The sequence below is a fragment of the Cervus elaphus genome, chromosome 18, assembly GCF_910594005.1.
Source record: "Cervus elaphus chromosome 18, mCerEla1.1, whole genome shotgun sequence".
In the NCBI taxonomy this organism is placed as follows: domain Eukaryota; kingdom Metazoa; phylum Chordata; class Mammalia; order Artiodactyla; family Cervidae; genus Cervus; species Cervus elaphus.
In genome coordinates, this window is record NC_057832.1 from 84,032,556 (window position 1) to 84,054,584 (window position 22,029).

The 22,029-nt window shown below is 49.0% G+C and overlaps 1 protein-coding gene and 1 non-coding gene across 2 annotated transcripts; one reads left to right on the plus strand and one right to left on the minus strand.

The window, feature by feature from the left end:
* Positions 1–2,309: 2,309 nt before the first annotated feature.
* DDX56 (DEAD-box helicase 56) lies at positions 2,310–11,719 on the plus strand. Its single transcript, XM_043872949.1, has 14 exons — positions 2,310–2,416; positions 2,507–2,668; positions 3,673–3,833; positions 3,978–4,148; positions 4,262–4,352; positions 4,919–5,163; positions 5,479–5,598; positions 6,091–6,204; positions 6,302–6,396; positions 6,807–6,880; positions 7,016–7,105; positions 7,850–7,955; positions 10,502–10,575; positions 10,999–11,719. The coding sequence occupies exons 1-14, from the start codon at positions 2,357–2,359 to the stop codon at positions 11,074–11,076; spliced, it is 1,641 nt and encodes a 546-aa protein (XP_043728884.1). The 5' UTR covers positions 2,310–2,356; the 3' UTR covers positions 11,077–11,719.
* A 3,716-nt stretch (positions 11,720–15,435) lies between these two features.
* LOC122675040 lies at positions 15,436–15,626 on the minus strand. Its single transcript, XR_006335194.1, has one exon. It is a non-coding gene; the product is annotated as a U2 spliceosomal RNA (small nuclear RNA).
* Positions 15,627–22,029: the final 6,403 nt, after the last annotated feature.

Below are 22,029 nucleotides of genomic sequence, written 5' to 3' on the forward strand. Positions count from 1 at the left end.
TGGGTCAGTAGGTACTCGGTTTCTCCTCTTGTGAATTTTTGATAGGGGAATGGAGTGAAGACAGAGGTGGGAGTATATCACACCTTTATACTGATGGGACAGTTGGAATCTTGATTGCCAGAGGATAGGCTAATCGGTGGTAGATGTGAGGAAAAGAGTTTCCACATTGGTGTGTGGTATTCACAGACACCATAGAGCCTGGGAAAAATTTTAGAAAATAGTTTGGCTACATCCAAGGAATTCTGGGGACCTTTTCCCCCAATACTACCCTGATTCCATTCTGAAGTTCTTGCTTTCTTAGGTTATAAAACATCCTTACCAAATAGTCTATATTTATACAAAAAGGCTGTGGGGGCACAGGAGTCTTTCTACTCATCCCATTATCCCTGGCCCAGTCCCCATCTCCATGTTTTGGTTCCAGCCTCACTTTACCTGTGGTGCTCTCAGTTCTCACCCTCTAACACCCAGAGCCTGACTTCTGGATCTCATGCTGGGCCCATGTCAGAATAGATGCATAGGGTCACCTGAGAAACTCATCCATATAGATTCCTGAGCAACATTTACGTCCAGTCTGACTATGTTTGGTGTGGTGTGGTAGGCAGAATGGGCATCCCTGGTGGCTCAGACGGTAAAGAATCTGCCAGCAATGCAGGAGACCCAGGTTCAATCCCTGGGTCGGGAAGATCTCCTGGAGAGGGGAATGGCAACCCACGCCAGTATTCTTGCCTAGAGAATTCCATGGACAGAGGAGCCTGGAAGGCTACAGTCTATGCGGTCACAAAGAGATGGACATCCTGCATCCCTGTTAACACACATAGTAGGCAGACTAACAACTTCCCAATAATGTCCAACTAGATGTACTAATTCCTGAAACCTGTGAATATGTTACCAAACATGGCAAAGAGAAATTAAGGTTGCTACCATCTGCCTTTAAAATAGGGAGATTGTCCTGGATTATCTGGGAGGGCCCAATGTCATAACAAAGGTTCTTGAAAAATGCAAGAGGGAGGCAAAAGAAGGTTGTAATGATGTGACACAAGGACTCAAACCTCCATTAATAGCTTTGAAGATAGACCAAGGGGGCCACAAGTGAAGCTGCGAAAGGCAAAAAAAAAAAAAAAAAGACTCCTTTAGAACCTCGAGAAGGGAATACAGCCCCACCAACCTGATTTAAGCTTAGAGAGGCCTTGTCACACTTATGACCTACAGAACTGTAAGACAGTAAGTGTGTTAAGCCACCAAATTTATGAAGATTTCTTACAGGAGCAATAGCAAACTGATATAAGTTGGGACCAAAAATCCGCCCCCCCCCCCTTTTTTTTGGCTGAGTCTTACTGCTTGGGGAATCTCAGTCACCAAAAAGGAAATGAATCCAGGCCACAGCAGTGAAAGCCTGGAATCCTAACCACCAGACCTGCAGGGAACGCCTAAGAATTATTATTTTTAACCAAGCTGTGCAGGCAACACAGGTTGCTACCTTTGGGAACCCCAGAGCAACCTACCTTCCTTTTTTCTTATGCTACTCATTCTTCCAAACTTCATTCTTGGACAGTTCAATTGTTATAGCCTGTCCTTGTTCTGCCTGTGACCCTAAACCTTAGCCCAGCCCTGGTGGCCTCTATTATATGCTGGTACACCCAGTGTCACTTGCTTTTTACTCTGAAAGTCATTGCCGCATTTCAGATTCCCACGTTCCCACCACGGCTACAGGCAAACAACACTGTAACACATATGCTGGTGCACTTTTCCTAAGCATAGTCGGTGGCAGAGCAATTAATGCTTGCACATAAACCTGAAAGATTTCCCCAGATGCATAATGGCAGGAAAGGGCGCAGGACTCACCAGTTTTTTTCCCAAACGTGGTAAGGTACCACCCGCGGCATCCCTTTTCTTAGGTAGTACACAGACGAGCATTCTAAACATTTATGTATTTATCAATATAATTGCTAGGGCGAGGCTGTTAAAAACCAAGTGCTAGATGATGGTAAAGCCATAAACATGCAACCTGGTGGAGAAACTTGAGGATTGTGTGGCCGGTGTCGGTGGGCGGAGGCGGGCACGGAGGGGACCTCATCCACCTCCACGGAGCCCCACCTCTGCCGCAGGTAACCCTAACCCAGAACGCCATTTAGAGGTAGTGTCAGGGGACCGGCAAGGACCCGTGGGCTCTCCGCCGCCCGCCGCCTTTCCCCCGAGACCCCACAGCTAGAGCGCAGCAGCAGCCGCAGACCCCAGCCGGAACACCGGAAGCCATGGCCAACTCCTTTGAAACTGATTGGCTGCTGCTTTGACCGGCTCACGCGCGTTCTCGTGCTCTTCCTGTCGCGCCTGCGCACTGTCACTACAGAGCAGCAGCATGGAGGATCAAGAATCGTTGGGCTTCGAACACATGGGCCTGGACCACCGGCTCCTACAGGTACCGGGGAGGGCTGAGGAGCCCAACCGACGGTGGATGGGAGCGGTGGCAGGGCAGCACGCCGCCTGAGCCGTCCCTTGTCTCTCCTAGGCCGTCACCGATCTGGGCTGGTCGCGACCCACGTTGATCCAGGAAAAGGCCATCCCGCTGGCGCTGGAAGGGAAGGACCTCCTGGCTCGCGCCCGCACTGGTTCCGGGAAGACCGCCGCTTATGCCATTCCGATGCTACAGCTGTTGCTCCACAGGAAGGCGGTGAGTCGGGGGAGGGGCCCCAGAGGCCGAGAAAGGGAGATGCAGGCGTTTGAGTTCCGTTGTGCCCTCTTGGAAAGCTGTGCCGGCCACACTCACGCACCCAAGTCTTCCCCAAGAACCGGGCTTTTTTGGATCTCTTACACATGAAGGCTGATCTAAGAGAACCTGATGATTTTCTGGTAAACGCTCTGAGCTGGGATTCAGGTTACTTGGGTTCTAGTCCAGGCCTTGCGACCATTATTCTTTGTACTCAGTTCAGTTCAGTTGCTCAGTCGTGTCTGACTCTTTGCGACCCCATGGACTGCAGCAAGCCAGGCTTCCCTGTCCATCACCAACTCCAGGAGCTTACTCAAACACATGTCCATGGAGTCGGTGATGCCATTCAACCATCTCATCTTCTGTCATCACCTTCTCCTGCCTTCAGTTTTTCCTGGCATCAGGGTCTTTTCCAATGAGTCAGTTCTTCACATCAGGTGGCCGAAGTATTGGAGTTTCAGCTGCAGCATCAGTCCTTCCAATGAACATTCAGGATAGGTTTCCTTTAGGGTTGACTAGTTTGATCTTCTGTCTGGCTGCTCCAGATCCTAGTTGAGGCATCTTCCTTCTTCCTCATGGCATGTGGGAATCCTTAGTAGTTTTATGTGAACTCTTAGTTGTGGCAGGAAGGATCTAGTTCCCTGACCAGGGATTGAACCTGAGCCTATTGGGAGCACAGAGTCTTAGCTACTGGACTACCAGAGAAGTAACTGGTGGTTGTCCAGTAACTGACACATTTTAAGTAACTTTGTAATGATAAAGTAAGTTATCCTTGTTGAGTTCAGTGCCTTGGGAAAGGGCCTTCTGATCTACATTCAGAGGTGGGTAAAGTAAGTGAAGGGGTGATCAAAACACAACAATATTGTTGTGTTGAAGTCATAGTACATGATCAGATTGCCTGGAAGAGGTAGAGAAAAGCATCCAGTGGCCATGATGATAACTGACTGGCTGAAGTCTTTGTCTTGCAGACAGGGCCTGCAGTAGAGCAGGCTGTGAGAGCCCTTGTCCTTGTGCCGACTAAGGAATTGGCAAGGCAGGCCCAATCCATGATTCAGCAGCTGGCTGCCTACTGTGCTCGAGACATCCGGGTGGCCAACGTGTCAGCCGCTGAAGACTCAGCCTCTCAGAGGTGGGTTAGAACAGCAGGGCTGTGAGGGAATGAATCCGTGCTGGGATGTGGGATGGGGTTTGTGTGCAGCAAAAACAAGGGCTGATTGGGGTGAGGTCCCAGCTGCTACTTTCTACTTAATACTGAGGTGTCGCCTGTCTACAGAGCTGTACTGATGGAGAAGCCCGATGTGGTGGTGGGGACCCCATCCCGCATATTAAACCACTTGCAGCAAGACAACTTGAAGCTTCGAGACTCCATGGAGCTGCTGGTGGTCGATGAGGCTGATCTTCTTTTTTCCTTTGGCTTTGAGGAGGAACTTAAGAGTCTTCTCTGGTAAGGAGAAAGGATGGTGAATACACAGTAGGGCCTGGAGCGAGAGGGCCAGTTAATCTGCCCCTGTTAGAGGCCTTAGAATTGGAGTCTGATGGGGCTCTGTTTCATTTTAGTCACTTGCCCCGGATTTACCAGGCTTTTCTGATGTCAGCTACTTTTAATGAGGATGTGCACGCCCTCAAGGAGCTGGTACTACATAACCCGGTAAGGGCCCCGTGGGACCGTCAGGAGACTCAGAGGACTCGCTCCTGCCTTCTCAAAGGAACCCTTTGTTATTTGGGGTTGGAAATTCCTCGTTTAGTATTCCTGGTTCTGAGGCATTAGAAGTCCCATGTTGTTAGGCACTCCTGTGTCCTCCAACCTAAAATCACTGTGTAGTCCCAAGTATCCGCTGGGTTCAAACCATGCTTTGCCTAAAGGCCTTGAGATCAGGGACCCCCAAAGGGCAGAAAGGCTGCTCTGAGCAGCAGGACCAAAGTTCTCCCCATATGTGAACTTTACTCTTCAGAAAGGTTGCTACTGTAGGGGTTTTCTTTTCACTATAGTCATTTATAGTGTGTTTCTCTTTGATTTGTGCCCCAAATTGTGTGTAGTTTTATGTCCTTTGTAAATTGCAGTAGTTAGTATACTTTGAATTCTGACATTACACAGTTGGAAGGGACCCAGGGCGCCCTCCACTAACATGTTAGTTCTGTGGTTGGTGAGCCAGCGGCTTGCAGTAGCATTTCTGTCTTCTTTTCTTTCCTGACCACAGGCCTGTCCTCCCCTAGGTTACCCTCAAGTTACAGGAGTCCCAGCTACCAGGGCCAGACCAGTTGCAGCAGTTTCAGGTGGTCTGTGAGACTGAGGAAGACAAATTTCTGTTGCTATATGCCCTGCTCAAGCTGTCGTTGATTCGGGGAAAGTCTCTGCTCTTTGTCAACACTCTGGAGCGGAGTTACCGGCTGCGCCTATTCCTGGAGCAATTCAGCATCCCCGCCTGTGTGCTCAATGGAGAGCTTCCACTACGCTCCAGGTGTGCCGACTCCCATGTCTTGGTTGAAGATGGGGATGGAAAAGGGGAGACATGGTTGCTCTTCTTGTTTCTTAAGTGCTTAGTGGATTGAGGGCTCCAGGCTTGAATGATCTTCAATGACTTTATCTCTCACAACTCTGCAATACCAACTATAATTCCATCTTCAGTTGAGGAGGTTGAAGCACAAAGATTAAGTTGGGGAAGAATTGAAGAGGAGGGAAGAGTCAGAAAGGATGACCGTTATGACCAGGTGGAGGGTGGGGGAGAGGCCTCCAGTGCTCTTGGGTCTGACTTTTGTCTGCTCTTGGGCCACAGGTGCCACATCATCTCGCAGTTCAACCAGGGCTTCTACGACTGCGTCATAGCAACAGATGCTGAAGTCCTGGGGCCTCCAGTCAAGGGCAAGCATCGGGGCAAAGGACCCAAGCGGGACAAGTGAGTCCACTTTTATTTCCTCTCATTCCTTGCCAGGGAGACCCACCTTTCAGAAGACTGGGAAACTAGCGTGTGGGGGCAGGGAGTGAAGGGCACACAGGCCTGTGCTTCATGGGCAGCATAAACGGCCGTACTGCCTGACTTGTTGGCATGCTGTTATCCTGTGAGGAAGGTGGCCCAGCCTCCACTGGCTGTGACTTGGACGAAGGATCTTTCTTCGGGGGAGGGGGAGCCCCCAGTCCCTGCCTGCCTCTCGGGTGGGCTGGCTCAGAGTGGTTCTCGGGTTGCGCTGTGGGCAGTGAGTTCCAGGGTTTGGCTGCCCCCACTACTCTAGCTCCTGGCACAGTTATGATGTTTAAGAATCTTACTAGTGACAGTGTCTTGTAATTCCATACCAGCCTTTGTTTAGTCGTCATGCTGATTAAATAAGTCTGAGAACATGGCCTCTGAGGAGAGGAGGGCTCGGTCTGAGGTTGGCATGTTTTCTTACAGGGCTTCTGATCCAGAGGCAGGCGTGGCCAGGGGCATAGACTTCCACCACGTATGTGCCGTGCTCAACTTTGATCTCCCCCCCACCCCCGAGGCCTACATACATAGGGCCGGCAGGTAGGAGGACTGAGGCGTGGCGGGCTGGGCACCTGGACTGTGGGCACACGGTGGGACACACAGCCAGAGACACGGGCTGGGTTGTCTCTCCTTGCAGGACGGCACGTGCCAACAACCCCGGCATAGTTTTGACCTTCGTGCTGCCCACAGAGCAGTCTCAGCTGGGCAAGATCGAGGAGCTTCTCAGTGGAGGTAAGAGCCCCGCCCTCACTGACCTGAGAAAGGGCCAGGCTTCTGTTGTGACACTTTAAACTTCAGGGTCTGGTGCTCCTTAGTGCTCTGTGGCTGTTATCGCACGTACTTTGTGGCTAGAGTGGCCTCAGAGTAGGAGGGTGGGCGAGTGGGCAGGTCCTAAGGCTGAGAGATGTGACAGGGCCCAGGACGGGGGGACAGGAAACTGCCCTGGCTGCAGCAGGGTGCATCCCCTGTCATGAACTGTCCATGAGACCCAGGTTTTTTGCTGCACGTCTGCAATGTGAGGAAAGAGTGGGCTGGATCCCCGGCTGCCTCACCCCAGGGAGTGGACATGGGAGGTTCTGAGCAGAAGGCCTCCATAGACCCTGCCCAAGTCTGCAGGACCCTCACTGCTGTCTTCTCTGCAGACAGTGGGGCCCCTGTCCTGCTTCCTTACCAGTTCCACATGGAGGAGATCGAGGGCTTCCGCTACCGCTGCAGGGTGAGTGGGGCCTGTGGGGATGTGGGTACTTGGGGCTCCTCCAGGACCCAGAGTCAGGCCCTTGTTGCTCAGCACCTTGGCAGGAGGGCGGGCTTAGCCAGCCCTGCCATGTTGACCTTTGATGTCTGCCCCCAGGATGCCATGCGCTCAGTGACTAAACAAGCCATCCGCGAGGCAAGGCTGAAGGAAATCAAAGAGGAGCTCCTGCACTCAGAGAAGCTCAAGGTAAGGGGCTGTGGTGGGGGGACGGAAAGGGGAGGCTCCAGGGCATCGCCCTTCCTGGAGGCCGGCGGCAAAGCTGTGGGTGTGAGAGGAGGTGAACTGGGTGGCAGACCATGCCTTAGCAGGTCATGGGGAGGAAGCAGGCCACGAGTGAGCAAGGATGCCAGCTGTCCTGCTGGGAGGTGAATCGGCCCAGTCTCTGAGGTGGACAGTGGCTGTGTCCATCAGAAGCACAGCTTCTGGGGTTTATTCTCTTGACACAGTTGTAAGAGTTGTGTGAGCTCACAACTGTATGGGTGCCTGAGTTCCGTTATGATTCCCAAGGTGGAAACACCAGGGGGTCCACCTTGGGGACGCAGTAAACCAAGTCAGGTGCATTCACGCGGTGTGCATTACACAAAAGGAGGAGGCAGCTGTTTGTGTGTCAGTTGGAAGGTGCACGGCCATGGAGTGATTCCCGGTGAGGAGGGTGTGGCTTGCTCCTAACTGCCCCCACTGAATAGGGAGTGGGAGCAGGGACACATGTCTTCCTGCATGTGCAGAGCACTTGAGGGGATATGAGCAACCAGAAACGGAGCTGCCTCTGGGAGGGGGCCCCATTGACAAGGCAGTGGGAAATCTCAGCCTTAACAATTGGAACACAGGCTACCTGTTCAAAAACTCCCCTGTAAAAAAAAAAAAAAAAAAAACCTGCAAAATTACAAAAGGAGGACCAACCATGCAGTGCCTGCTTCTCTCCCCTGCCAGACATACTTTGAAGACAACCCCAGGGACCTCCAGTTGCTGCGGCACGACCTGCCCTTACACCCCGCCGTGGTGAAGCCTCACCTGGGCAACGTCCCTGACTACCTGGGTGAGCAGGGCTGGGGGCGGGCTGCGCATTCATCCCTGGGCTGCCGTGCACTGGGGTGACAGAACCCTGGGAACTGGGCAGCGAGCATGTACACAGACATAACTCTGCACAGTGCCCCTGGGTAGGCATTGCTCTCTGTTGGGGAGACAGGAAACCAGGGCAGCACTCTGCTTTCAAGGCCAGGGGTCTCACATCTAGAGCCTGGTCCTATGAACGAGCGAGCTAATACCTGGCCAAGCAGCCTCCTGTGTGTAGAAGGGAGTGACTGGGTGTGATGTGGGAGTCGCAGGTAGGAGGCAGTGCTACTCGTGCTGGAGGAGACTTGGGGTTAGTGACCAGGCCAAGCTGCCCTTGGGTGTCTGAGTCCAGAACATTTGACCGGGGAAGTGAGGGGTGAGAAATAGAGAATAGACCTGCTTGAGCCTTGTGGGGATGAGGGATATCAGGATCACAGTTATGAGGTCAAGGATGGATCCCAAGAGGGACTTCCTTGGTGGTCCAGTGGTTAAGACTCTGCACAGGGAGCATGGGTTTGATGTTCAGTCCCTGGCCAGGGAACTAAGATCCCACATCCCGCATGCTGCATGGCACAGCCAAGAAAAGAATGGATCCCGAGAGTGGTTTCTATGGTGTAGATGAGGCCAAAGCCCAGCTGATGTGTTTAGGAGCCTTGCTCCCTTTGCACCCAGTAATGATACTCCTTGTGTCTTTGGTAATGGGTGTGTGTGACTTCTATGCTGAAAATGCTTAAAGTGCATTAAGGAAGCAGAGTGGTGAGTGCAGACCCCTTTCCCAGCGTAAGCTGGTGGATATGGCAAGGAGAACCCCAAGCAAGTGGATGGGAAAGATCCAGGAGAGATGGGAAAATGCCAGAGAGATAGGGCCAGGCTCCCCAGGAAGTGAGCTGTAAGGGATACCAACCAAGGTTCTGGTCTGAGGAGTGAGGAGGGGGAGAAGGGGAGGAGTGGGTGTGATCTTGGATGGCTTTTGGGTGGTCTGTGTGGCAGTTTGAAGTGGATCCCAGTTCCCTGAGTGGGGATTGAACTTAGACCACAGCGGTGAGGGCGCTGTATCCTAACCTTATTAGACCACCCAGAGACTTGTGGCTGGGATCAGGGCCCTGACTCTTGCCTGGTTTGAAGAAAGAATTAGGGAAAAAGTTAAAAAAAAAAAAAAAAGGTAAGTGAAGTGTTTATTAGGAGAGAAGAGGGATGTGGAGAAAAGATGGGTGAACTGAGAGAGAAGTAGCTATGAGCTTTTTCTTTTTTAAATTAATTTATTCTTGGTTGCTCTGAGTCTTCATTGTGTTTTCTCAGGCTTTCTCTAGTTGGGGCGAGTGGGGGCTATTCTTCGTTTCAGTGTATGGACTTCTCGTTGTCATGGCTTCTCTTGTTGTGGAGTACCATGGACTTAGCTGTGGCACATGGACTTAGTTGCCTCGCAGTCCATGGGATCTTTCAGAACCAGGGATCGAACCTGTGTCCCCTGTATTGGCAGGTGGATTCTTAACCACTGGACCCCCAGGGAAGTCCCTTTTGGGATGGTTTAGACCACTTATGTGGAGGCAGTTTTCTGATTTTCATCTGGCCAGTCATGTTGCATTATGTGGCCCCAAGTCCATATCAGGTCTGACGCAGGGCCCTCCTGGATGTGCAAGCGCATCTTTTAGACAAGGTGAATTCCAGTGCAAGGCTTTTCGGGAGGTTGGCAGACCTTATGGTCTAGTGTCCCCTCCCCTGAGGAACCTTTTTGTGCTTGCGTAGTCTGGGAGGTCTCCTTGACCCCATGAATGAAGAATACGTGGTCTCCTTAATTTTTTACCTAAGCAGGGCTTACTTAGCTCCTTTCTGTTACTCCTTTTCCCATTATCTTGAAGTTCTGCAGGAGACAAAGTCCAGCTACTTATACTGTTCTGTTATTTTTATTTTCAAAGTGTAAACAGGAAGCTAGTTGTAAATGTTTAACCTGGGGCCCATCTGTCTCCTGCCTCAGAAGTGAATCCCATCCTCTCTGTCACACAGGAGCAGAGTGGTTGCCCAAAACCTTTGGCCTTTAGGGGTCGGGGTGACATGGGAGGGTGTGGCAGTGTGGTGCTCAGAGGCCTGTCAGGACCTGTGACCTGGCTGGATGGGACCCTGAGCTATGCCCTGGGTGGTGGGTGAGAGGGCAGAGGCCAGGGGTCATGTAGCAGGTCCCGAGCAGTGATGGTGGCACCTGACAGGTGAGGAAGGGCCACATAGGAAGGAATTATGTGGAGGCTGCTTTTCTATTTTAGCAGCGTTTTCTTTCTTAATTTTCCTTCTTCTGTTTCACCCTTACTGTGACACATACTGTAGAGATGTGTTTTAGTGGGCATCCCTGGGGACAGCGCTGTGACACTAGATAGTCGTGTGTTCTTATGATCACAGTGAGGATCGGAGTGCCAGGCCCTGGGTCAGGAGGGGAGAGCGGGCTGGGAGCCACTGGAGATGGAGCCGGCGGGAGAGGGGGTGGGAGCAGGCCCACGGGGCGGTGGGGGCAGCCGCTGAGCCAGCCATCTCTTCCAGTTCCTCCTGCTCTGCGCGGCCTGGTCCACCCACACAAGAAGCGGAAGAAGCCCCCTGCCTCTAAGAAGGCCAAGGTATGTCCCCTGGGGCCTTGGTGATGGCTGCAGGGCTCCCCGCCCCACCCCACCCCCAGTCTGGTTCCCTTGGCACAGGGGTGTGCTCGCCCCTCGTCCTCAGGAGGAAGGAACGAGGTCCTGAGAACCGGCCCCAGACCCCCGGCCGCTGGCCAGACTTGTGGCGGCCGGGGCTTTCCCTTGGCCACCATGAGCAGCCTCCAGAGCAGAGGAGGACCTGCCCCCCTGTCCCCACCGCCCTCCTCGTCCTCCACGCCGCAGGAGGAGGAAGGTGGGCACCTGCGGTGCCGGAAGCAGCACCTGTCCTTGGCTCGCGGCCTGCAGGGCCTGCCGAGTAGCAGTACCAGCCACTTCTCTGAGTCTTTCGTTATGTGCAGACAGACGTCTGCTCCCCACAGTTAATCGGTAACTTTGCCCCCACAGAAGGCAAAGACACAGAACCCACTGCGAAGCTTCAAGCACAGAGGAGAGAAACGCAGACCCACAGCAGCACCCTCCTGAGGTGGTTCAGGCAGCCTTGGCTGCCTTCCCAGCCTCTCCCTGGACTGGAGTGTGGAGCAGGCCTCCCTGCTGGAGGGAGCTTGATTCTCAGACTGGGTGGACTGGATTCGGGGCAGGCAGAACTGTGGCCCTCCAGATGGATGGCCAGGATGGTGCTTTGCCTATAACAACAGAATAAAGATTCTAGCTGCCCTAGTTTGTACCTCCTGCCTGTAGGAAGGGGCCATCGAAACCTTGGGAATCAGAAACCACTTGCAGGAAGCAGCACCTGGCTCTTTGCCTGCTGTGTGCAGTGCCTCCTTGGCCAGAAGAGGTCAGCCTTGCAGCGCTGCAACCCAGCAGCCCTCAGGCCGGGAGACACCCGCCGGCATCTGGCTCTCTGGCCTTACCGCCATCTGCTCCTGTGGCCTTCCCCTCTGGGATCAGGCTGACACCTCCTCTGAAGCTTGGGAACGACTTTTCGCCTCCTGGAAAGATGAGCCTGCCTGATGACATCTCTTTCTCCGTGACCCGTTGTAAATTCAGCCTTCTGCTCCCTCAGGCAGCCAGGGCCAGCTGTCTCTGCTCCCGAACTGCTCTGCTCTGTTTGGCACACTTGTGTGTGTGTGTGTTTAATTAATTAATTAATTTGGCTGCAACAAGTCTTAGTTGCGGCATGTGTGGTCTTTTTTAATTGTGGCACATGGGACCTAGTTCTTCCTGACCAGGCCTCAAACCTGGACCCCCTGCATTGGGAATGTGGAGTCTTAGCCACTGGACCACCAGGAAAGTCCTACCTGGGTGTTTCAAGTGCATGAGTGACAGTGTGACACACACATGCCCTGTCTGCTCTCAGCCCACCTGCAAGGTTCTGACAGGGGAGGGTCCCACCTCATATTTGGGCCTCCCACCTGCTGTCTGGAGGAGGGGGATGCTGCTGATAACTGTGCCCTTTATTGTGCCCGCTTATCACGGTGTCATTGTCACCCACTTATCAGGCCTCACAAGGCCCAGCTGATGAGAATACTTAGTGGAAGAGGGTCAGCAGGGTTGGCAGGGGAGTTAGGAGAAAATTGGGAAGAAAGTTGAAAGTGCTCGAGTATTTCATTCCGACAGAAAACCAGGTAGTGGTTCCAGCACAAGCTGGTCTACACGGTGAGGAAAGCCTGGGTCTCTGACTGCTATTAGGGGGTGGTGGGCCCTCAGGTTTAGGGTCTCCACGTTTCTGCCATTCTGAGGATTTCTAGGGAATCAAAGTGTATATGGTGGGGATTGCCGCTCAGGTGGGATTATCAGTGCGTGAAACAGCAACCAGTACATTGCCACCAGGTTCCTGAGGCCTGCCATGGCTCGGGCACCTTAAGGAGATGAGCTAATGGAGCTGAACAAAGATGGCAACCTGGCATTTGTGGGGTCCCAGAACTGCAGCAACAGCCTCATGGGCGTCACTGCCTTGTTGAAGGGGCCGAGCTTGGAGAGCTTCCTGTATCCCTGCCTGGCTGCTGGCTGTAGACCTCCCCACCTGCTGTGTGAGGCAGGCCTGGCCCTGGGCACCCAAGAGCCTGGGACATTGAGGCGGCGGTCTGCTCAAAACGTGTGCCAGCCTTGTTCCTCTGAGCCTGCCACCTCCAGGCGTCCCAGCCAGTGAACTTAACGTTGAGTCTGCGCAGACGCAGGAGAGTGGGCACCTTGGGTTTCTCCAGTGATATTTCTTTTCAGAGGGGCCTCTGCCGGTGGGGTGCGTTCCTGTCTGGGAACAGAGCTGGGGCCTGTTGGCCACATGCTAGATGCAAGCTGTGTGCTGAGACCTACGCTGAGTGTTCTACCAACACAGGGGCTACTCCCAAGTTCTGGGTGGGGGTGCTGAGGCTCAGAACTCACCTGGCAACAAGTCACAGGTGGATGAAGAGGACAGGATTTGGACATCAGCACAGGCCTGCCCTGGTGTCCCAGGCTGGCCCACTGTCCACCCCTGTGAAGGAGTAGCTTGCTCTCACCAGCTTGGGAGCAGGTGCCATCCTAGGCACTTTACATAACCCTGGGCTGTGCTTATATAACCCACGCTTGGCTGGAACAGGCCCTGGCACTTGGTGGAATCTGTGAATTGGGCGGGATCAAGAGAGTGGTGTGTTCCTGTGGCCTGGACCTGCAGAAGGAAGGTGTGCAGACGTCTCATACAATCACACAGCCCTGGGTGGAGGCTCTGCTATCCACTTACACACAGGGAAACAGGCTGTCAGGGGTTGAACTTGTCTATCTGATATCAAAACCTCTGCCCTTGATAAGTGTGTCCAAAATAGAACGGAACAGGCCCTGGGACACGGGCATGCACGCGATAAGTGAGCTGGGTTTGGAAGGAAAGAGGTCACTGAACAATAGATAAGCTCGGCAGGTTTCCAGCAGGTTCCAGGCTGGCTGACGTACAGGGCTCATGGCAAAGGGGTCAGCAGAGTGCAGGGAAATTCCACACCTCTGACTGGCACAATCCCACCCACGCATAGGCTTGAATGGGTGCCCTTGTGTTCCTGGCTCTGTGCTTGGACCTAGGGGAGATGGATAGAGCTCAGTCCCTGCATGCTAGGAGCTTTAGAGGGGTTGAGAACCAAACTTTCAGTGCATCCCAACTTCCCCAAGCTGCAGACTCCACGAAGCATCTGTCTGCTCCGCCATCACTTGTTGGGGCTGCCAGTTGTAGGCACTGGGCTGGAGGCGGGAGGGAGTGGGTAGTGCCCTCCGGCCAGGTGCACTTGTGGCTAGATCATCTCCCTTCTGGGATGCCCAGGTGCCAGCAGGGTTACCTAGGGCCTCACTCTATTGTAGGAGTTAGGTGAGACTGGAAAGGGTGTTGGAAGCAGAGTGAAAGTGCTCCAGCGGGGGAGGGTGCCTGGCACATTTGAGGATAAAAAGAAAACCAAAGAGATCATCACTGAAACAGGCAAAAACTAAACTGATGTCTTTTATTTAAAATTTTTTTATGTTGTGGCTGTGCCACGCAGCACATGGGATCTTAGTTTCCCAGCCAGGAATCGAACCCACATCGCTTGCATTCAAAGTGTGGAGTCTTAACCACTAGACCACTAGGAAAGTCCCTGAATTATTTTTAAAGGGCAATACAGCTACATATTAAGCATTCAAAAGGTGCTGGTGGATTTGAAGCAGGGGAGCACCCTGATCAGATAGCTGAGTAGCCATGGTGATAACACACGGGCAACAGAGTGTCCCTAGAAACCTCTGGACCCAGAGCACAAACCAATTCAATGCATTTCCTGTTTCAGCTAATTCTCTCCCCCATCTGTTGAGGATCAGTGACTCAGCATTTGGGGAATTAGATGGTCTCGGGACTTTGGTCTGTAGGGGCAGTTTCTCCTGGAGGCAATGCCAATTAAGTTGAGTTTGTGCCAGGAGGTGCCCCTGCCAGATGTCATCCTCTTTCCCCCAGAAAAAAGCCTTGGGGTGTCCTGGCTGTCAGTGGGGCTGGGGGCTGCTTCTCATTGGTTTGCCACAGGTGGAAAAGGAAATGATCCTTCTGGGCAGGAAAAGGTGCCTCTGGTGTGCCAGGCACCTCGCTGGGCAGACTCAACCTCACGGAACCTCAGAACCTCTTCAGAGCTTGAGCAACTGTCCATGAGTCCATCCACAAGGTCACTGAGAAGCAGCGAGATTAACATGGCATGGCTGAGCTGGAGAGCGTGGGCACATCAAAGGTCTTCAACCCTAAGGCACCTGAGCTGGGCCAGCCTGACGTCCAGGGAAGGAGCTCGCTTTTCTTGGCCTCTTCTGGGGTCTCAGCTGTAAGTGCAGGTAAAAAGTACCCCCTCTGAGTGTCTGTGTGTGTGGGATGTGCCAAGGAGGCCAGGCAGCCTGGGAGGCCTCCCCGCACCACTGTGCCTGGCTCTGTGTTGGCCCCTGGGTCCCATGGGGTGGCTCTGCCCACAGCACTCTGAAATGTAAATGAACACCTGGATCAAAGGCTTCTTGGAAGGCAGGTTTTATCCAACAGGCTTGGGGCAGGGCCAGAGATTCTGTATTTCTAACAACCTCCCTCCTGAGGGAGCCTGATGCTGTGGGATCCCAGACCAGCCCTTAAGAGGCAAGCTTTAATGTCCACACACCCATCCCATTTTACAGATTGGAAAACTGAGGTTCAGAGAGAATAAGTAGGCAGCCTAGGGCTGCCCAGTTAAGTGGCAGAGTAGGAGGGTGCTCAGATCGGTGGGCTCTACTCTGGAACCCAAGGCTCAGCCCTGCCCTGTCCCTTCTGAGTCTGACCTTGATCTGTGAGGTGCAGTGATGAAGTCTGTAACTTTCCAACCTAAGTATATTCCATGGAATGTTTATGACATACTAAAAAATTATTAGCTGCTTCTTTTTTTTTTTTTCTTTTGGTGCACCGTTCCTGGAAGTACTGCAATACCAGGTCGATGCGTGGAGTGGACGGAGCAAGCTCCTATTCCAACTCCCAGCTCCAAAAATCCATTTAATATATTGTCCTCGGATAGAGGACGTATCAGATATTAAACTGATAAGAACAGATACTACACTTGATCTTAGCCAAAAGGCCGAGAAGCGATTTTTAGCTGCTTCTTTTAAATTTAAATCTCACTGGTCAGGACTTTCCTGGGGGTCCAACCATTAAGACTCCGTGCTTCCAATGCAGGGATGCAGGGGGCTTGTGTTCTATCCCTGGTCGGGGAACTAAGATCCCACATGCTATGTAGCTTGGTCAAAGGAAAAAAAAAATCTCCCTGGGTGTCTTCCTCCATATTTACTAAATTTGACAGCCCTGGAATGTGAAACCTTTCTGGCCTGGACGTGGCCTCCTCCAGGAAGACTGTCTGATTTCTGGCCTGGGCTGGGCATTTTTTTTCTCAGTATGTCTCTAATACTACCCTTGACCTCATTAGGCTTGTCTCTGGCCCCTTGTCTCCACCCTGGCCTGGGAGCTCTTGGAGGTAGGCACCATGCTGAGTTGTCAGTGGGTTTCTGGGCTCAGGAACTGGGACTCACAGGTGTTGATAAAAACCTTTCCCCTGAGAGTGTCCCTGGTCCCTTGGGGGTCATTCATTTTCATAACCCTCTCTCCTCTCCAACTGAGGCTCTTGAGCACTATTTCCCTTTAAAAGTGAAAGGAAGGATGTGCCAAGCAGGCTGGATTCTGCTCCCTGACCCAAAGGGCTGGACACGCCCTTCGAGTCACCTCTGTGACTCAAGGTGGAGACTGGACTGTGGGCCTGGGCCATCCTTTGTGTGGACCTGCAGGCCTTCCCTGCCTCAGCAGTGGGCTGGGGGAGCAGGCTCCCAAGATGCTGGTGGCTTCCCCGCAGGGGATGGGGACCAAGGACCAGACAGCCTTGAGTTTTCTGGCTTCCACACCAGTGCATCCAGACCGCTACTGAGTTCCAGGGAAAGACAATCTCATACGTTCACTGAAATGCATAGATTGGACCCTTATATGTGCAATATCTTCCAGGAACCGGGAACTCAGCTTCCAAGAGCAAAACACACACATATGGCAACAGAGAAGCCAAATGGTGTGATGTCTGGAGCATGGCAAGCCTGCATGGGCCGGGGACTGTGGGCAAAGTCTCCACCACGATGGAGAATTCCACATGAGCTGTGAAGGACAGGCAGGTTTGGGGAGGACTTGGAGGGGGTTTTGCGGATCACAGCTGAGCTGGGGGAAAGGGACCCGCAGCACATTTGCAGAGCAGCGAGCAGGTTAGCTGGCTTAGCAAAGGCTGCAAAGGGCCGTGGTTCTCAACTGGGGTGATTTGCCCCAGCGGGGCCTCTGGCAAGGAGTGGAGACCCTTTAAATCATCACATGTGGGAGTGGTGGATGCTCCTGGCATCTAGGGGGTTGAAGCTAGGGATGCTGCTAAATCCTACAGTGCCCAGGGCAGCTCCCACATTGAAGAGTTATCAGGGTGGAAACGTCAATGGAGTCCTGCAAGCAACAATAGGGGAGGGCATGCTGAGAACCAGGTGGGAGAGAGCGGGGGCTTCCAGGCATGTTATTCAGGAGTGCATATAGCTGCAGTAAGAGAAACTCCACGATAGGGATGTGAATGAACAGGGGTCCGAATAACTGGATGACTGCGGACTTGGAGCAACGTCACTGCAGTATCATTAGGGATCCAGATTCTTCCATCTTCCTGCCCTGCCATCTTTTTTTTGTAAGTTGTGGTAAAGGATACATAACATAAACTTGATCATCTTAATCATTTTAAGTGTATGATCCACATTGCTGAAAGGTGAAGTATATGAAGTAAATTCACATTGTTGTTGATTCACTACTATCCATCTCCAGAACTTTTTCACCCCCCAAACTGAAACTCAAGAGGCAGGTCAGGTGGTCTGGTATTCCCATCTCTTTCAGATTTTTCCACAGTTTATTGTGATCCACACAGTCAAAGGCTTTGGCATAGTCAATAAAACAGAAATAGATGTTTTTCTGGAACTCACCCTGCTTATTTAACTTATATGCAGAGTACATCATGAGGAACGCTGGGCTGGATGAAGCACAAGCTGGAATCAAGATTGCCGGGAGAAATATCAATTACCTCAGATATGCAGATGACACCACCCTTATGGCAGAAAGTGAAGAAGAACTAAAGAGCCTCTTGATGAAAGTGAAAGAGGAGAGTGAAAAAGTTGGCTTAAAGCTCAACATCCAGAAAACTAAGATCATGGCATCCGGCCCCATCACTTCATGGCAAATAGATGTGGAAACAGTGGCTGACTTTATTTTGGGGGGCTCTAAAATTACTGCAGATGGTGATTGCAGCCATGAAATTAAAAGACGCTTACTCCTTGGAAGGAAAGTTATGACCAACCTAGACAGCATATTAAAAAGCAGAGACATTACTTTGCCAACAAAGGTCCGTCTAGTCAAGGCTATAGTTTTCCCAGTAGTCATGTATGGATGTGAGAGTTGGACTATAAAGAAAGCTGAACACCGAAGAATTGATGCTTTTGAACTGTGGTGTTGGAGAAGACTCTTGAGAGTCCCTTGGACTGCAAGGAGATCCAACCAGTCCATCCTAAATGAGATCAGTCCTGGGTGTTCATTGGAAGGACTGATGTTGAAGCTGAAACTCCAATACTTTGGCTACCTGATGTGAAGAGCTGACTCATTTGAGAAGACCCTGATGCTGGGAAAGATTGAGGGCAGGAGGAGAAGGGGACGACAGAGAATGAGATGGTTGGATGGCATCACCGAAACAATGGACATGGGTTTGGGTGGACTCCGGGAGTTGGTGATGGACAGGGAGGCTTGGCATGCTGCGATTCATGGGGTTGCAAGGAGTCGGACACGACTGAGCAACTGAACTGAACTGAACTGAAACTGAAACTCTATACCCATTAAATGATATATTCCAACCCACTCTAGGAGCCCCTGGCAACCACCATTCTATTTTTTGTCTCTAGGAGTTTGACCACTCTAGGGTCCTCATATATTTGGAATCATACAGTACTTGTCCTTTTGTGTCTGGCTTATTTTATTTAGCTTAATATCTTTGAGTTTCACCCATGTAGTAGCATGTATCAGAATTTCATTCCTTTTTTGTGGCTGAATAACATTCCAAGCCTGTATATGCCACACTTTATCCATTCATCTGTTGATGGACGCTTGGGTTGTTTCCACCTTTGGGCTGTTGTGAATAGTGCAGCAATGAACATTGGTGTACAACTACTCCTGCTTTTCTTTCTGAGTTGATTTTTTTGTAATGACACATTTTGCTTCTGTTCTTGTTTTCTCTTGTTTATAGTGTATAGCTGTGTTTTTTGGTAGATACCATGGACATTACATATAAATCCTAAAATACAACTATCTAATGTGAATTGATGATAACAATGTCAAAGAATACAAAACTCTATTCCTATACAACTTCATCTTCACTTTATATTACTGATGTCACAAATAGCATCTTCTTACAGTGTTTGACCAATAAAATCAAATTATAATTTTCATGAATTTGTCTTTCAAATCATGTAGCAAATTAAAAAGTATAGTTACAAACCAAAGTTGCAATAATACTGGCATTTATATTTGCACATATATATATCACTTTACCAGAGACCTATATTTCTTTAAGTATCTTTGAGTTCTGTCCTGTGTCCTTTCATTTCAACCTGAAGAACTCCCTTTAGTATTTCACGTAGGGCAGATCTAGTGGTAATGAACTCTCTCAGCTTTTGTTTATTTAAGAATTTCTTAATTTTTTCCTTATTATTGAAGGATAATTATGATACATATAGTATTATTAATGTTACTTTCTTTCAGGACTTTAAACAAGTAATAAAATAAATAAATAAACAAGTAACAGTTATTGCCTCTGGCTTCCAAAGTTTCTGATGAGAAATCACTTTATAATCTTATTGAAGCAAATTTATACATGATGCGTCACTTCTCTCTTGCTGCTTTTAAGGTTATCTCTTTGTCTTTGTCCTTTGACAGTTGATTATAATGTGCCCTGGTGTGGGTCTCTTTGTGTTTATTCTACTTGAAGTAATGATTTATATCTTTCAGAAAATCTGGGAAGTTTTTGGCCATTATTTCTTCAAATAATCTTTCTTCCCTTTTCTGTCTCTACTCTCTTTCTTGGACTCCCATAATGTATGTGTTGCTTTGCTTGATAGTGTCCTAAAGTTCATAGTCTCTTCATTTTTGTTTCATGCTTCTTTATTTCTGCTCTATATTCAAGTTCACTGATTATTTCTTCTGCTTACTCACATCTGCTGTTGAACCCTTCTAATGGATTTTTCATTTCAGTTATTATACTTTGAGCTCCAGAATTTCCTTTTGGTTTCTTTTAAGATTTTCTCTTTGTTGATACTCTAATTTTGTTAATACATTTTTCCCTAATTTCCTTTAGTTCTTTGTACCTTCACCTGCCCCGCCCCAACCATTGCCTTCTTGAGTATATTTTTTTAAGAAATGAAATATTTAAAAATATTTAATTATTTGGCTGCACTGGATCTGAGTTGCAGGATGCAGGATCTTTGATCTTTGTTGCAGCATGAAAAATGTTTAGTTGCACCATTTGAACTCTTAGTTATGTGAGACCTAGTTTCTTGACCAGAGATCGAACCCAGCCTCCCTGCCTTGGGAGCACAGAATTTTAACTACAGGTTCACCAGGGAATTCCCCAAAATAGACTTTAAATAAAAAGGTTTACAAAAGACAAGGAAGAACCTTGTATATTAATAAAAGATTGAATACAAGAAAAATAATTGTATATAAACATTTATGCACCTGATGGCAGGCCATCAAAATCTATGAAGCAAAACTTGACAGAATTGCAGTGAGAAACAGAAAGTTCTACAATAATAGCAGGAGAGTTCAATATCTCACTCTCAATAGTAAGGAAACAGAGGACTTGAACAACACATGAAACCAACCAGATCTAACAGACAAATACAGCACACTCTGCCCAACAATAACGAAATACACGTTCTTTAAAATACACAGTCTTTTCAAATAGAATGGAATTAGGTCACAAAGTCTCAACATTTGAAAACATAGATATGATGTGATGTATATCCTCTGATCAAAACTGGATGAATTAGAAATAAATAATAGAAGGAAAACTGGAAAATTTGTAAACTTGTAGAAACTATACATTAATTTCTAAACTCTTAAACAATCAATCATCCAAAAAACAAATCACAAGAGAAATTAGAAAATAATTAGAGATGAATGAAATGAAAACACAATATACTAAAACCCATGTGATGCAGCGAAAGTGGTGTTAAGAAGGTATTTACAGTTGTAAACACTAACATTAAAAAACAAGAAAGAGTGTAAATTGATAGTCTAACTTTACAACATAAAGAATTAAAGAACGAGGAACAAACTAAACCCAAAGCTAGCTGGAGGGAGGAAATAATGAAGATTAGAGCAGAGATAAATGAAATGAAGAAAAGAAAAACTGTATAGAAAATGAATGAAATCAGAAATTGGTTCTTTAAAAACATCAACAAAATTGACAAACCTTAGTTAGAATCAAGAAAAGGAAGAGAGAAGACTCCAAATATAAAACTTAAAAAATGGAAGTGGGGACATTACTACAAATTCTACAGAAATAAAGTGTTATATGAGAGTACAGTGAACAATTGCATGCCAACAAATTAGATAAATATAAAATGAACAAATTCCTAGAAACACAAAATTTACCAAGAATAAATTATAAAGAAACAGATAATCTGAATAGACCTAAAACTAGTAAGCAGATTGAAGCAGAAAAAAATATCTCCCAACAAAGAAAAGTTCTGGACCTGACAGCTTCACTGGTGAATTCTACCAGACATTTTAAGAATGAACACTAATAATCCTCAAATTCTTCCAAAAAATCAAAGAGGAAGGAACATTTTCTAACTCATTCTATGAGAACAGCATTGCCCTGACACCAAAGCCAGACAAAGGTACAAGATAAAACTATAGAACAATATCCCTCATGAAAACTGATGCAAAAATCATCAACAAAATATGAGCAAACAGAATTCAGCAGCATGTCAAAAAAAACTATACAGCATGACCAAGTGAGAGTTATTTGCTAGATGAAAGAATGTTTCAACATAGTAAAATCAATCAACTTAATATCCCACATCAACAAAATAAAGGGAAATAAACCCACTGTATCATCTCAATTGATGCAGAAAAGAATTTCACAAAATCCAATATGTTTTCATGATTTAAAAAGAAAACACTTAGTAAATGAGGACTAGAGGAATACTTCATCACAATAAAGGTCATATATGGAAAAACCCACAGCCAACAATGTACTCAGTGATGAAAGACTGAAAGGTTTTTCTCTAAGATCAGAAACATGGCAAGGATACCCACTGTAACTACTCCTTTTCAACTTAGTTCTGGCAGTTCTAGTCAAAGTAACTAGCCAAGAAAAAGAAAGAAAAGGCATCCAAATTGGAAAGGAAGAAGTAAAATGATCACTGTTTGCAGATAATATGATC

What these genes read in the sequence shown, in the direction of transcription:
- DDX56 (XM_043872949.1), top strand. Translation starts at nt 2,357, where the DNA reads ATGGAGGATCAAGAATCGTTGGGCTTCGAACACATGGGCCTGGACCAC. An exon ending in GAAGACTCAGCCTCTCAGAG is followed by an intron (nt 3,834 to 3,977) that starts GTGGGTTAGAAC and finishes GCCTGTCTACAG; the next exon opens with AGCTGTACTGATGGAGAAGC. An exon ending in GAGCTTCCACTACGCTCCAG is followed by an intron (nt 5,164 to 5,478) that starts GTGTGCCGACTC and finishes CTTGGGCCACAG; the next exon opens with GTGCCACATCATCTCGCAGT.